This window comes from Dipteris shenzhenensis, chromosome 14, assembly GCF_047967505.1.
Source record: "Dipteris shenzhenensis isolate YYH24624 ecotype China chromosome 14, Dip_SZ_1.0, whole genome shotgun sequence".
In the NCBI taxonomy this organism is placed as follows: domain Eukaryota; kingdom Viridiplantae; phylum Streptophyta; class Polypodiopsida; order Gleicheniales; family Dipteridaceae; genus Dipteris; species Dipteris shenzhenensis.
Window position 1 is genome coordinate 2,887,272 of NC_141609.1, and position 16,675 is coordinate 2,903,946.

Here is a 16,675-nt window from a genome sequence, read left to right on the forward strand (position 1 = left end):
ACAGCAAAGCGAAAGAAGAGCATTTATTGCATGTCCAGCAAGTATTGGAAGTATTGAGGACACACCAGTTGTATGCCAAATCAAGTAAATGCACTTTCATGGCTGAAGAAGTGGAATATTTGGGCCATATTGTTAGCAGTAGTGGCATTAAGGTGGATCCCAGCAAGGTAAAGTGTGAAAAGGATTGGCCTATACCTTAGAATATCACCCAGCTGAGAGGGTTCCTTGGTCTAGCATCATTTTATAGAAGGTTTATAAGGCATTTTGCCAAATTGGCAACTCCTCTCACTGATCTTCTAAAAAAGAATGCTTTCCAATGGTCTGACAGTACCAAAAAGAGCTTTGAAGCATTAAAGGAGGCATTAACTTCAGCGCCTATCTTGGTATGTCCTGATTTCTCTCAACCTTTTATAATTGAGGCTGATGCTAGTGGAAGGGGCATTGGAGCTGTCCTAAAGCAGAGTCATGGAGTTATTGCCTTTGAAAGTCGGAAATTGGATGACAAGGAGTCAAGTTTCCACATTTATGACCAAGAGATGTTGGCAATACTTCATGCAATCAAAAAGTGGCACCACTACATTTATGGCAGCCATTTCAAGGTCAAGACTGATCATAAGACTCTCAGATATTTTCTATCTCAGTCTTCTCTATCACACCCAAGCAAAGGAGATGGTTATCCATTGTGCAAAACTATGACTTTGACATAGATTACAAGATGGGCAAAGAAAATATTGTGACAGATTCTCTTTCCAGGATATGGGCTTGTACTTTATCATCTATTACTGAGGTTTATAAAGATTGGATCCATGGCATTCAAGAAGAGTATCTCAATGATCCTCAAGCAGCTCCAAGACTTGCAAGATCCTGACTGTCAGCAATATCCCAATTTCAAGTTGCACAATGCACTCTTGTGGTATAATGATTAAATATTTCTTACTGAAAATTCCTCCTATAAGCTGCTAATCTTGCAGGAATTTCACTCATCTCCTATGGCTGGGCATATAGGCCTCAACAAGACATATGATAAGGTAAAATAGAGTTTTTATTGGAAGGGGCTTTGGAAGGACGTTCTTGCTTATGTTCAAAGTTGTAAGCCCTGTCAACAAAACAGGGAGTTGAATTTGAGGCCAGCTGGTCTACTACAACCTCTACCTATACCTCAAGGTAAATGGACACATATCAGCATGGACTTTATTACAGGTCTACTAGTGACCTCTAAGGGTTGGAACAGTATCTTTGTGGTTGTTGATAGACTTACTAAAGCTGCCCACTTCATTCCTACTAAGACCCAATTTACAGCTTCCAAGGTGGCTAAGCAATTCATGGAGAATGTGTTTAAATTACATGGACTTCCTCAGGAGATTGTGAGTGATCGTGATGCTAAGTTCATGGGGCATTTTTGGCAAGAGCTTTTCAGTTCTATGGGAACACTTCTTACCCCAAGTACAGTAGATCACCCCCAAACTGATGGGCAAACAGAGAGGATTAACCGCTGGTTGGAAGAGTATCTAAGGCATTTTTGCTTTGAGATCCAAGCATCGTGGGATCAATGGTTGCATCTAGCTGAATTTTGTTATAATACCACCAAGCACACTTCAATTGGTATGAGCCCTTTTGAAGCCATGTTTGGCTGTAAAGCTCACGTCCCATCAACCATAATTGATCAAGCATTGACAAGCCAGCAAGCCAAGGATGATTTGGCTCACATGATTGCTCTATTACAGCAATGTAAAGATAATATGGTAAGGGCCCAAGCAAGGATGAAGGATTATACTGATGAGCATAGGAGAGATCTTCATTTTGAAGAAGGGAGTTCCTATTTGATCTCTCTCTCTCTCTCTCTCTCTCTCTCTCTCTCTCTCTCTCTGTGAGCCACCCAATGATCATCTTGTTGCCATGTTGCCCTTAGCTATCTATATCATGGACATTGATTTTACATATACACTTTTTGTATTTTGTTAGCGGCTCCACCCTTTGGATCAGTTATATCTGGGTTTTTTTTAAATCTCATAGTCTCTCAAAGACCTTAATTAACTTTCTTATTTTTCTCTTTCTCAACTTAGAGGTGCAAATGAATAAATGCAATCTTAACTCTCTCTCTCTTCCCATTCTCTACCTCTCTCTCTCTATCCCACTCTCCATCTCCCTCTTTCTGTCCTCGTCTCCATTGTCATGGGCATTGATTTTATGTATACACTTTTTGTATTTTATAAGCGGTTCCACCCTTTGGATCAGTTGTATCTCAGTTTTTTTTAATCTCTTAGTCTCTCAAAGACCTTAATTAACTTTCATATTTTTCTATTTCTCAAGGTGCAAATGAATAAATGCAATCTTAACTCTCTCTGTCTTCCTTTGTATTTCTCAGATTACATAAGTCTAGGCATGCTTCTTTGAAAGGTAATACCAATGTTAAACTTGCTCATAGGTATTATGGACCTTACAAGGTTTTGAGGAAAGTTGGGGAAGTGGCTTAGGAGTTGGAGCTCCCACCATCCTCTAGAATACACAAAGTATTCCATGTATCACTGCTCAAGAAGTATTTGGGGCCTAAGGAGCAAGTTATGGAAGAGCTACCTCCTATGGATGAAGAGGGCCAAATTGAGTATATACCTGAGAAGATCCTTGGATTTAGAGATCATGTGTTGAGGAACAAGTCCTACATGGAATATATTATCAAATGGAGAGGTCTACCTGATGAGGAGTCTTCTTGGCGGCCATTTACAATTGTGGAGCAGTACCCTCAATTGCTTAGCTGAATTCTATGGCCAAAATTGAGTCTTTATGAGCAGATTTGATTTTCTCTTGCTATATAGCATATATGGACATGCTGCAGCCAGCATTCACTATCCTTTCTCAAATCAGCATGTCTCTCACTGGATTATATGATCAGATCTGTTATATCGGACAGCATAGCTCTTCCACCCAATTGCTTGAATTCTTGGGAATATTGTATGATCCATTTACAGATCAGCATGCCTACAGGGAGGTATTGACTGAGAAACTTCATTGTTGAGTTGTTATGACCAGAATTGAGCTGTTCAGGTTTACAAGGAGCATTGTATGTCCAGGTTACAGCCTTTTCAAATTTGAGGACAAATTTCTATTTGAGGAGGGAGGATTGTAACAGAGGGTTACTTTTTACTTAGGCTAAAAGTTAGTAGAAAGGCCTTTATTGGCTTGTAAGTGTTTTCTTCTTTTTTAAGGGGAGACCATAAGTTGCCACGTGGCATCCTAGGAGGTAATCCCATAAGCAATACTGCTTTGTACTGCCCTGGGCCATACCTATATAAGGGCTCTAGTTGTACTTGGCAATTCATTCATGACTTGTACTTCATTACTGAAATAGAATATACAGCAAGAGTTTAATACTCAGCTGAATTCTAAAAAGGATTGACTTCCTCCTGTCCTTGTGCAGCCCCTCACAAGTCCTTGTTGAAGATCCAGCCCATGATCTTCCTCTCCTACCTTTTTCCTAAAACATAAGGTACTTCACTACCCTAACTTTCCTGCATATTCTACCAAATTTAGGGGAGTTTTCTGTCAGTTAGGAGCAGTCCTGTTGCACCTCCTCCATCCACATCCCATCCACTAAGCAACAAGTGAACTCTAACTCTCTGACTGTTCTTAGCAGGCATAGCCTCGGAGGGGTTCTTCCTTTTCTTAATAAAGCACTCAGATCCTTTGCGCTCCAGTTCCTTGCATATGAAGCATCCCCATAAAACCTCCCATCATCCCATGCATAGCTGTCTGCATTCCAGGTTGCATTCCAATGTTTCCATACAGCATGCTTGCATTTCCAGCCTGCATTTGTGGCATTCTCACATGTGTATGTCTGCCATGCTGGCTGTACTTTTTGGCTGTAAAGTAAATGCAGCAAAGGATTTCTTTCACCAATCCCTGTCAAGGGTGATGTCTTTAACTGCTTTCACCAGCAACAACCACGAGCCTCACTTCTTGAGGAAGAGAAAGATGTATCCCGGCAATGGAACCACTATAACTGGATTTCAGATAACTTAAGGGCAGTAAACTTCTTCTATTTTAGAATTACAGCCAAAAAGCATCATTTACAGCCACTCCTCATTAACCAAAACCACACATTTGATTAAATCCACTTAGACATACACTTAACAACAACTGGATGGAGGCTAGAATGCACCTACTCAATGAAAGCATACACAAGTGACACCCCATTGGCCCCAAACACTTGGCGCCCCATTCCGGTATTTCTTTATTGCATCTTTTAGTGGATCTCTTCTGTTTACAACAATTGCTCAATCTCCCACACTGCCACACTGGCAAATCCACTATCTGAGCCAACGCTTGGCTTCCTTAGGCGTCCAAATCTTCAGTGTAACACTAGCCGATGCTTGGCATCCTTAGGCATCCAATCCTTCTGTCCATCACTAGCAGTCAACTGCTAAGGCATAACTGAAAACCTCAAGGAACCTGTGACCAACACAAGCTGTCCAATGCATCCCACTGAGCATCCAGCTTGTCTAGAGTGGTTAGACAGTCCCAAAACAACATGTCTAGCCCCACAAAGGTAGAAAACCACAGCAAAGTCTTCCGAACTTGCTCACGCATCAACCAAGCTCAAAAAGCACTACTAAACCTGACGTCTAGATCCAATTTGGACACTTCCACAACCCGAGATGGCCAGGGAACGGTTCAAACAGCAAGAAGAGACTGAAAGAGCTTCAAAAAAAAAAACATAACTTCAAAAGGATAGCATACCAGACATTAAAGTCTTCCAAAGAAAGTCCAAACTTCTGTACCAGCCATGCATCAGAACCACCAAGATGAGTCGAGGACTTGCTCCCAGCTGTCCATGGAAGAGGGCCGACCCAAACTTCTCGCACCTATCCCCTTCCAGGTCCCCAGTTGAGCCGCAGCCCACCAAAACCAGCCGAATCCAGCCCTGGTGGATGAAGAGCAGCAACAAAAAGGCCCGAATCAACTCCAAGACAGCTCTAGAAGAGGGAGTTGAGCTTCAGCAACTAGCCCTCAGAAGGGCAGCAAAGGCAAAACGAGAGAGAGATGTCATGAGCGGCAGGCTAGGAGGAGACTCCTGCTTCAAAGGTAGACACTCCACTCTAGGAGGGCCGAACACACTGAAGTACCTCTAGCAAATAGCACAAGGCAAAGGAGAGGGCGCAGCATCAAATGGCAGGCTGAAAAGACACGCCGCCCGAGAGAGAGAGGCAACAAACAGGCATCAAGCAAAAACAAGAGCCCGTAAGGGCCAAACGCACAAGGAGGGGCTGGGACAGGCCCACACGAGGACGTGCACTTCACAACTCCTTGGCCTTGCCCCTAGCAGTTGAAGCTAATTAATGCACCTAGGGACTAGTTCTACAAGTAACATTAATTCTTAGGGGGTAAGGCCCAACTTATCCAAGGGTTTATTTGCAACGAAAATATCATGACCCCGTGACAGCCACGCTGTGACCTGTATGGACATTCCTCTTCCTTAATCCACGAAGAAGAATATCAGTCACTCAAGAGACTCGAAGGGTCTCTTCTGATAACCTGAACCTTCCCCTACCTCCTGAGGGGTATCTCATCATCCAGTTCAATGTCTAGATCGTCTGTCAGCACCTACGCTGGCTTAGGCACAGAAACAATGGCATTGTCATCTTTATCAGCTGGCTCGCCAAGAATAGGTGACTCATCAACCACTAAGGATGGTATTTGTTCGTCGAAGATGGCATCCCTACTAAGTACAATCTCTCTCCTCATAAGATCATACAACCGATACCCTGTTGACTAAGAGTTATACCCAACAAAGATCATCTTGTTGGATTTTACATCCAATTTCCCCTCTACTTCTTGGAATATGGACGTAGGCATCCTTACCTTATGAGTAGCAGCCATTGGAAAATGGTTGAGGATGTGGACTACCGTTGCTGTAGCTTCTGCCCAGAGAAAACAGGGAAGTTCACGATGTGCCAGCATAGTCCGAGACATCTCCACTATTGTCGTGTTCTCCCTCTTAACTACCCTTGCTTCAAAGGCAGTACCTAGGTTTGCAAACTCTCGTCGGATGCCCTTCTTCGCACAAAGCCTGTCAAATGCTTGTGAATAAAACTCATCACCCTTATCAGCCCGAAGAGCTATTACTGTCAGCCCAGATTCAGAGCGCACCACTCTCAAAACCGAGAGAACACCATGTCCTGCTGAGCCAAGAAGTATACCCATGCGAATCCGCTAAAATCATCAACCAACAGCATGAAGTACAAAGCACCCCCAAGACATGGGATCGTCATTGGTCCACAAAGATCCGTATGAACCATCTTAGAGGTTTAGAAGCCCGCCTCATAGCCTGCTTCGGAAAGGCCTCTCGATGTTGCTTCCCTCGTATCTACGTTCAAGTGACCGAACCTGAAGTGCCACAGGTCACGCTAAGGGGTCCCAGTGATAGAAGAGAGCGTCATTAATGATCCACCGTACCCACACCACTTGGCCGGTTGCTTTATCACCTCCACGTATCCCACATCGAACAAGATAGTTGTGCCAAGTTTGCATGTCTAAAAAACTGACAGTAAATTAAATGTGAGAGATGGAACAAACAATACCTGAGAGGAATGCTTCCTCTCTCTACGGTCTGGAATAATCTCAAGGCTGCCTTCACCACGAACCTTGATGGTTGAATTGTCACCAACAAAAGCTGGAGTAATTGCCTGCAAGGAGGAACTAGGGGGGCCCTTGCTAGATGTACTCTAAGAGCTCTTCCTCCAATAGCGGCCTTTCTTGCCACAATGATTGCAGGTACACTCCGCCTTGAGTGCTTCCTTCTCTGCATTAGTCTTCTTGTCACAAGGGGTCCTTTAAACTAGGTTCCGTTCTCTATTCTACGGGGCTGCCAAAGCCTCCAAGCTTCTACCTTATAAGGGCTTTGAAAGTGCTCCTCCTGGTCCCGAACATAGGCACCAAAACTCCTCCTAGGTGAGAGTATTCATCCTCCCATTGGTGATCAAAGAAGCATAAAATGCCGAATACTAGGAAGAGAGATGAGACAGCAAAGTTATGGCCATGTCCTCCGATGAAATCTCCTTTCCTACCTGAAGGATCTCCTGCTGAAACTCTTGAAGCTTGTCGATGTGTTCCCGCTTGGTAGATGTGTTGAGAGATATGGTGCCATGAGCACATAGATTAAAGGGCAAAGGTATGTGATAAGGAATGTATTAAAGTAGCCACCCTAAGATGTGGACTACATGATGTGGAGATGTGGATTGAGGATATCCACAAGAAGAGATGTGGATGAGAGGATCCCACAAGTGTTGACTATTCAAAGGGCACTGTCTATATAAGAGGCCTATCATGTATTGTTGAGTACAAGTGAGAAATGCACATTCACTCAAGATTTTGTTTATGAGTCCAAGCTAATCTATCTTGGAACCTAATTGACTTGAGGTACATGTCATGAGCATTCTCTTCATCATGTCTCCACATAGGTTCCATCCACCTTAGAGCGCTCCATAGATCCTGAGGCACGCATGTTTTCTCATGGTATCAGAGCTTCTCCTTAGGAGTGAATATTTTTTCCAAGTAGTTTTAGTTTAAGATTGAGAGTTCTTTTATACCTAGAGAAATCTCTATCATGCATTTCCATTCATTAGAGATTTCCGTGTTTCCACCCACTTTTCTTCTTAGAGTTTGAGAGTGTGAAAGAGAGAGATAGGGAGAGAATCAATCTCCTTTGAGGGGATTTTTAAGCCTTGCAGAGCTCTCTCTTATAGACTTTCGGCAATACTGCAAGCAGGCGGTGTTTACTATACCTTTATGTCTCGACAAAAATCTAGATCACTCCAGCAGCATTCATCAACAGTGACTTTTGGATCTCATTTGGGATCTATATAGACTGTGCCTATTGATGAAGTAAAAATTAGTCGCCTTGCTCCAACTTCAGCAGACGCTTTGACGACATTTGATGTGCCTCGCATAGCCTCTTCAACAAGATCAAACTGAACAAACAGCCCACACGAGACGCCAGGTGAAAAACATCGTAATAGCCTTCGATGGATGCCAACAAACTGCGATAGTCCAGCAGCTCTGCTTCGATGAGATGAAGCCTTTCCCTCACACCTTTCAAATGCCTTAAGATGTTTTCTTGTCATTCGTAATAGACAACATCGACCTTGACGGATCAGAATATTTGAGTTCTACTAATTCGTACACACATGCCAAAAAAAAAAAAAGACGAGCTTCTCCTTCTTAGACCGGCTCCTAAGGCAGCTCCAACTCTCTGCGCATGTAAACATCAACAACCTGCAACAGCGGCGGCTCTCCGATCCCTCAGCGCCATTGCCTCTCCTCACGCTACGCCATCAACAAGCTGCCACCAATAGCCTCGACTACTCACCGGCTCTAACGCCCATGCAAAGGCTCCATAGCCTACAACGACAATGACCTATACACCAGCTCCTGCATCTCTGCTAGCAACGTGCTCCCCATCAACCTAGTGCCCAAGCACCACACAGCACCACCTGCGGCTACTTCTACGGTAGCGGTGCCCTTGTGATCAACGAAGCTTCTACGAGCAGTGACCTCTCAAGCTTCAATAGCCCTCCTTCATACGTGATGCCGCGCCTCCATTCGGCTTGATACTGCTCCCAGCGACAAACGACGTTTCTCTGCATCCTCAAGCAGACCGACGACAAAGAGTTTATCATTGTTATGCTAAAGGCTAAGGACGAGAATGGAGGGTCGCTAATGCGCAACAAAGTGCTGGATATTCTGCTTTTCCTGCTATCCCACTACCACCGACCGAAATTTTGGTGAAATTCTGAGATCCCGTAACCCTGCAGCAGGCCTTCAACCATTCACAAAGTCTCCTCTAAGGTTCTCTACCAAAAAGACACGTGGCAGCAGATGGAGAAGACACATGGCAAGATAAGGGCAAAGATATGTGATAAGGAATGTATTAAAGTAGCCACCCTAAGATGTGGACTACATGATGTGGAGATGTGGATTGAGGATATCCACAAGAAGAGATGTGGATGAGAGGATCCCACAAGTGTTGACTATTCAAAGGGCACTCTCTATATAAGAGGCCTATCATGTATTGTTGAGTACAAGTGAGAAATGCACATTCACTCAAGATTCTATTTATGATTATGAGTCCAAGCTAATCTATCTTGGAACCTAATTGACTTGAGGTACATGTCATGAGCATTCTCTTCATCATGTCTCCACAAAGATTCCATCCACCTTAGAGCGCTCCATAGATCCTGAGGCATGCATGTTTTCTCAAGATGACTCTGCAGGATTCAACACTCTCATTTAGACCTCGAGAAACTCTCTTCCTCGAGGAGGTTCGATTGTAGAGGTATGCCAAGTGCTTCCAAATCTCCTTTTTTTTTTTTTTTTGCCGAAAAAACAGTGCTAATTATATTACTTCGAGAACAAGATACAAGAGGTCAGCTTATAGCTGACGGGCTGCGTTCACAAATCGGACGCAGCCCTAAAAGGTAGCAAAATAAACCATTCTCTCACGGAGGGATAAGACGAGTATGAATGAACAGCCATCGGGGTGGTGAGTAATGCCACCGAAGGCCCTGCGTAGTCTGCGCGAAGAAGAGGCCCTGTGTGTCCCAAGCCCGGAGGAAGCGTCTCCGCTTCTCCTGACCGGCCCGGGAGTCTCCCTGAATCTGGTCCCACTGGCCTCTGAGAGTATGAATAATCTCGCTCCAAATCTCCGCCATGATCTGGGCAGTCGATAAGGAGGTGCCACCTAGGATCTGCGCGCAGCGCGAGGTCCAGATGTGCCATCCTGTGATGCTGCTAATAATCTCCCAGACTCGCTGCCTCTCCCGGACTCCTGTATCAGCCTCTGCTAGGTGCTGTGGGATACCCTCGAGCGGTCCCCACGTCCCCTGTGTAATAAGGAAAGTGGGGTCCTGCTGGCATGCCTCGAATAAGTGATGAAGACCAGGTGCGGTGCTGCACCAACAGAACGCGCCCCAAGTGATCAATCCTAGCTCTGGTGCTGCGCGAGTAAGAATCCCAAAAGTCCACCTCCACACTTCCTGGGCGCGAGTGCAGCTCCACAGGCAGTGTTTTGGTGTCTCCTCATCCGCATGGCAAATCTGGCAGCAACCGTCCTGGCCTATCTGCCTCAACCAGCTCCCCACTGGAAGACCTTTGTGGGCAAGAAGCCACAGGAAGTATGAGATCTTCCGCGGCCGCCAGCTCTCCCACAAGGCCTTCCAGAATGCCTGCAAAAAGAACCTGGAAATACCCTGTGCGTACCAGCTGGGTCGCTGGGTGGGGGGGCAGCTCTGCATCCTCCCGAGAACTCGCCTGTCCAGAGTCGTACTGTAGGCGAAGAAGGAGGTCGGCCCCTGTCCTGTCACAATCTCTGGCCACCACCACTCTCCTGGGTCCCACTCAAGCTCTGACAAGGCCCGCCCCTCCCAGAGCCAAAGACGCCAAAGCTGCACCTGGTCCTGCTCGATGCTAGGGTCGGTACGCCAGGCCTTCCCCAAGAGGCCTACGACCCGAACCCTCTGCCACGGGAGTAGGGGGTCGATGAGCGCACCCTCTCTCCTGAGTCGTCCATCCCCAGAAACCGCGAAGAAGGAGATAGAGGAGTCATCCATACGTCCTGCGATCACCAGTGGAATGCCACGGGGGGTGAACTGTCCCAGCCAGCGGGTGTCACCAGGCATGAGGATCTGATGCTCAGGTGGAACCAACCAAGCAACTGGGATCACACCGTCGATCTCCGTGCGTCTCGCCTGGGCTCCACGTGCACCTCCAGCTGCGTCTGCAAGATCAGTCATCTCCAGATGTCTGTACGTGTCCCTCCAAACACGAAGGGATCGGGCTGGCCCCCTCATCCAGCCGTCCCACCTGATATGTGATCTCTCCCCCAACTGAAGGCCCTCGGCATCTCTGACCTGACCGTTCCAAATAAGCGGCTGGCGATCGATCTCCTCCTGACAGCTGGGAGGGGACTGAATGAGACTGAGGCGGAGCCGCCTCCAAACCATGAGGAGGCTACGAACGAGTGGGGAGCGGGGCTGAGTGAGCGGGGCGGAGGTGAAGATCCACCTAAGGGACGGTAGCCACTCTCCACCTCGGCGCGGGACACGAGAGCCGACTCCCTGCTGAAGTAACATCTTCCACGTCTGTCCCCCTGGGGTCAAACCGCGAATGATAAGCTTGCCTAACAAGGCCTGACTCTGAAGCTCTGGATCAATGACCCCCAGGCCACCCTCAGCCTGCGGAAGAATGACTGTCTGCCAAGCAACCCTAGCTCTGGTATCTCTATGCCCATCCTCCCCAGACCAAAGGAAGTTCCGAACCAACCTCCTGAGCTGTGCCACGCTGGATCTCGAGAAGCACCAGCAGGAAGCCACATACCAAGCCGTGGCTAGGAGGACCTGGTTAACTACCAAGGCACGACCTGCAAGGGAGAGCTTAGCAGTGCTCCAGAAAGCTAGCTTCCGTCGGATGGAGTCTAGCACCGGGAGAAGCTGCTGAGCTGGCGTGATGTCTAGGCCAACCTGGAAGCCAAGGTATCTAGCTGTCTGTCCACGTGGAATCCATCTGAAACCCAGAAATCGCCCCCACTGAGAACACGCCCCCGGGTCTGTGAGAAAACCAACTGATTTGTTCCAGTTGATTTTCGCACCAGCGGCTTCCAAATCCCTTTGGCTAGTGCTTGACATGATTGATGATCTAAGGAGTGCAATTCTATACCCGTGCATTAACCTGGTCTCAAAGCTAAGCTAGAGTGTCAGCATCCTCCTGCTCCGGGATCCCTAGGTTTGCTTCAAGAGATCTGGCCTCGGAACCCCCACTAAGATGAAGTTTGCAAGATCATAGGACTCCAATAATGACTCCATCATAACTCTCCACAAGCCGTAATTGTTGTCACCCAATTGCTGGTCCATTGGAAAGGCCATCCAATTGTCAGTACACTGGAAAGGTTTGTAACACTAGGTCTTGAAGTGGCCATTTCGGAAAGAAAAAGAAATAGATCTGAAAAGGTAGGGTGGGTGGGAAAGAAAGAAAGAAGAAAAGGGGACTCAAGAAAGAAGAGAGAAGGGGGCCGGAAAAAAAAGGCGGAGGAAGGGCTGTTCTGCTTTGCTGCCTACTGCGCCTTCAGTCCTTGCTGTCCAAGCCCTGAACTCCTCCATGAGCTGAAAACTTCCTCAAACCTGTTGCCCCTTGCTTCTGCACACCCTGACAGTCCATGCCTCTTAACACCTCACTTCAAACAGCTCCAAACTTGGTCGGGTTCGCCTAGTTGGAGGCCTGGTTGCCCCCCAACCCAGGCGAGTCAAGGCGCCTATGTGGTGCCTCCAAGGCATGACCAGGTGGGTGAAAACGGCCCTGAAACCACCTGCAAACAGCCCGAAACTGGTCTACACACCTGCAAATATACACGGGCAGGGTGCACTAGTCAAGATCACCCCCCCCCGGAACCGTACAATCCTCACCACGGGCACGCACACCCACAATGAAGCCCTCACTCATAGGATACATCAAGAGATGCTAACTCTAACAGTCACCACTTGTGACTAGGACCACCACTTTGTCACCATGTGGACTACCTTGATTCGGCTGCCGCATCAAGTTAGCTACCCAACAGCCACGAGCCATCACATGCCCAAGGAGCCATATAGTCAACTGTTAGTTGCTCCTGCCGTGGGCCACCACATCCCAACAGTAACCCAACCACATGACCTACACTCGCAAGTTTGCAAGAAGTAGGGACCTCTACTCTAAAGTTTGTACTGTTAGCCCATTGTGAAGCTGGCTCTTGTGTCCTAAGTTTGTGCTACGTGTGGAGCGTCCTCAAGACCCGGACCACACACATGCCATAAAAGCACCCTAGAAAACCTTGGGGAGGATTCTCATACGGGCCGTCATAGTACAATATATCTTAGGCACATCAGATTAGCATGGAATTTTAGAGCCCCCACAATCCACTTGTCGCCATAAAAGGGCCTCCCAACAAATTATAAGTATTGTCAGCAGCAAGAATATCAACATCATCAAAGAAACAATAGTACAAGACAAAAATAATGAGGAAACTTTTCCATAGTGTCAATGAAAAAGGAAGAAAAGCAAGTTGGGGCAGCACCAACCAGAACAAAAACAGTCAGCACTTAATGTCTAGATACCTGCTACCTTTGTTGTGTGGAAATTTCCTTTTGGGCGAGAAGTTGGGGTTTGAAGTACTTGAAGTTGCAAGTGGATACCCGTTCAAGTGAATGGAATGGCACTTTCATGGCTCCCAACAAAGCAATTGAAAAAAATAATGGCCATAGAGAGCACTTCATACACAGTCACTTTTGCATATGCAGTCAAAGATGGCATCGTGAGTCCCAAGGTTGTACTATCTGTGGGTCGTCTTAAGGCCCAGCCACACATGCCATATAAGAACCCTAGAATGACTTGAGGAGGATTCTCATAGGGATCCTTAAAGCATATTACATCTAAGGCACATTAGATTAGTAATTTATGTGTGGGACTTTATAGTCCCCACAATACAATTGTCACCGTAGAGGGGTGAGGCATAAAAAGGCCTCCCAACAAATTAAAAGTATTGTCAGCAGCAAGAACATCAACATCATCAAATATATGATAGTACAAGACCAAAATAACGACGAAAACTTTTCAAATAGTGACAATGAAAAAGGAAGAAAAGCAAGTTGGCCAAAACAAAACTAGTCAGCATTTGATGTCTAGATACTTGCTACCTTTGTTGTATGGGAATCTCCTTTTGGGCGAGAAACTGGGTTTGAAATACTTGAAGGTACAAGTGGATACCCATTCATGCAAATGGAATGGCACTTCCATGGCTCCCCGACGAAGCAATAGAAAAGAATAATGGGCATTGGAAGCACTAATCCTTCTTCATAAGCAGTCCTTTTTACTAGGGCGTCAAAGATGGCCTATGTTTGCTCAAAGATTCTTTCTTAACCAAAGCACTGAACACAGGATAATTTGCAGCTCAAGAGAAGGCAAAATAAAATGATGAAGAAGGTAGCGCATCTTCAACAAAAGCAACCAAATAAAATGAGGAAAATGCAGCCAGCGTAAAATGCATGTGAGATGTTAATCTTCCTCAACACCAAGATACAAAGAATTTGAGAGGAAGTTTCATCGGCCACATAATTATCTTAGTAGTTCCATTCTGAACTAGCCTCATTGAAAGTCAAATAGCCTATATAGTAAGTCTCCCAACCTAAAAAGTGGAGATAAACGACCCTTTTCACACCTAACCTCATTATGGGCGGAGGTACCTTTTCATGACTCTATCTTATGACTCTTCAAAAGGATGGGAGACCTAACTTCAAAAGCAAGGAGCAAGGCCATCAGAGGTGTTTCCTTCAGACCCTCCCTTGAGGTAGCTAGCGAAGGGACACAACACGATGCTTCCCTTCAAGAGACAACTGCCGCATTTTTTCTCTACCAGCTCCAGAGTGGCAAAGCATCAAAGTGAAAAAACTCGGTGGGTAACTGGCTGTTACATCGATAATAGCGTGGTGTGATGTTACTCCTAGGGGGGGTGTCTTGGTAAGGAAACTAGATGGTTAAAACAGTGGTCACAAATTGGTTGGGCCTAAGTGGCCATGCAGAATGAAATTGGGACACATGACATGAGCTTTAATCCCTATCATGATTTGCTGCAGGTACTTTGCTTGTATCCATTGTTTTTGCAGGCCCACCTTACTAGAAGTCACTCACACAGTTCATAGCTTCGATAGCTCAGCAAGCACATAATCATGTGGATAATAGGGGTAGCTTGCAGCAATGTGAACTGTGCAGGCAGAACATGATTTATTCGATGACAATTGCTCCAAGTCCTGGAATGCCAATGTGGTAGGCTTTGGCATAATTGGGATCCCATTGTGTTTGTAAGCCACTTGTTTCATATTGGGTGGGTGATTTGGACTTGCAGGTTGCAGTTGAAGCGGCCCTGGCCATGGCAATGGCAATGGAAAGGATGCCTGCACAAGTAGCACCATCTGTGGAGGCAGGTCTGGTGGCAATGAGGCGCCCAGGTGCTGGGGGCACAATTTGGCAGCAGCAGCCTGCACAGGCAGGTCAGGTAATGCATGGCAAGGGAGAGCAGGCAGGCAGGCAGGCACGCAGACAGTATGACAGACAGACAAAAAGGGTGCTTAGAAGAGGGCACAAAGAAGAATAAAATGAAAAAGACACAACCCTTCAGTAAGCATATTTCTCATCCATAAAAGAAGCAACGAAGACAAACAGAGCAGACATTACTGCCCATTCATTGCTACACACCAAAAGAACACAATACATTGAAAAAAAAATCCATCATTGTCCAGACGGTAGAAGAATACAGCGACGTCTTGATAAAAGTTATTTCAATTTCAGAAAGGGTTAGGAGGCTTGACTACGTCACCTTTGTAAGCTGATTTACAGCTGCCTTGGAAGCAGCATACGCAACAGCTCCTGTAAAGACACCACGCTCTAGGCTTGCAGTCGATGAGATGTTTATAATTGAGCCAGAGGCCTTTGCTGTTCGCATTCTTTTCCCTACTGCCTTGCTGACCAACCACAATCCTCTCAAATTTGTAGCCATCACTTTGTTCCACTCCTCACTATCCAAGTCCAATGATGACATCACATTACCTATATCAAGCACCACAGCCACCTGCCTCTATAAGCGGATGTATCTTTGAACTTCCACGACCCCATAAAACCATAATATTCTTTTAAAAACCTTCACATCAAGGACTAAGTCTTAAGAAAATATTTAATCCAATTAAGAGCTAAATGACGTACAGATTTCTTTGCTAGCTACAGAATGGGCAATTCTTTGGTTGATATTCATTCTTTTGGCCCCCATAGTGCTGAGACAAAATAATAAAACAAAGTGTGCATGATGGCAAAGCAAAAGCAAAAAAATATGTATACTGAATGGATTTGCAGTCATGTGCCCCTGGTAACGTTTGAAATGCCATTTCATACTTATTTTCTTCAGACGTTTGCAAACGTTGGGTTTATATACCATACACATGCGGAAAAAACTATGTTCCTTTCTTTGTTTCTCATGTGAGCCATCATAGGGATCCTGATCAAATGGTTGACTTGCCATAAACAATCCCTCTTACAACAGAAATAATGATACCATTATTGCTACCAAAGATAAGCTTCATCAAAAGCTGTGGGTAAGAGACTCTTTTTCCTCAAATAGATCATCCAAAACATCAATTGCCTTATGTGGTGGAAAGGACTGAGTCGTGATTAGCCTACGAGGAGAGATTTGGCTACACAAGAATTTGCGGGAGTTTGAAGTATCCAGTTTCTTTAACACTATCGCCAGGGAAACATAGCCTCATCTCTCTTAACAAATGCTTTGCTTTCAACTTGAGAACCATGTTTTTGTTTCTGGGAGGAGCGATCCTCATCTTTGGTGCACAAGATCAAACTTTACCTCAAGCATACTTTCTGATCATTCTTGGACCTATATACTGACTTTCCCGATGACAAACTACTTGAGCCAATGTAGCCAGCAGGTACCTATAATCCTGTTCAGGCAACACCCGAGCAGTGGGTCGAAAACCTGCACATATAACATTTTTGCACCAGCAACATGGTGCAAAAGACATGGTTTGACGGTTGGAACCAGTGCATTCACCCCATGTTGGAAATGAAGGAAAAATCCATCTATCCTCAAAACCTA

At 45.8% G+C, this 16,675-nt stretch overlaps 1 protein-coding gene across 1 annotated transcript in view; it reads right to left on the reverse strand.

The window, feature by feature from the left end:
* The window catches only part of LOC147894069 (uncharacterized), a 38,995-nt gene that overhangs the window by 19,976 nt on the left and 2,344 nt on the right, over positions 1–16,675 (reverse strand). The window contains exon 2 of the mRNA XM_087384897.1: positions 15,392–15,621. Coding sequence (XP_087241023.1) covers positions 15,392–15,621 — 230 coding nt within the window. The remainder of the gene's footprint in view (positions 1–15,391; positions 15,622–16,675) is intronic.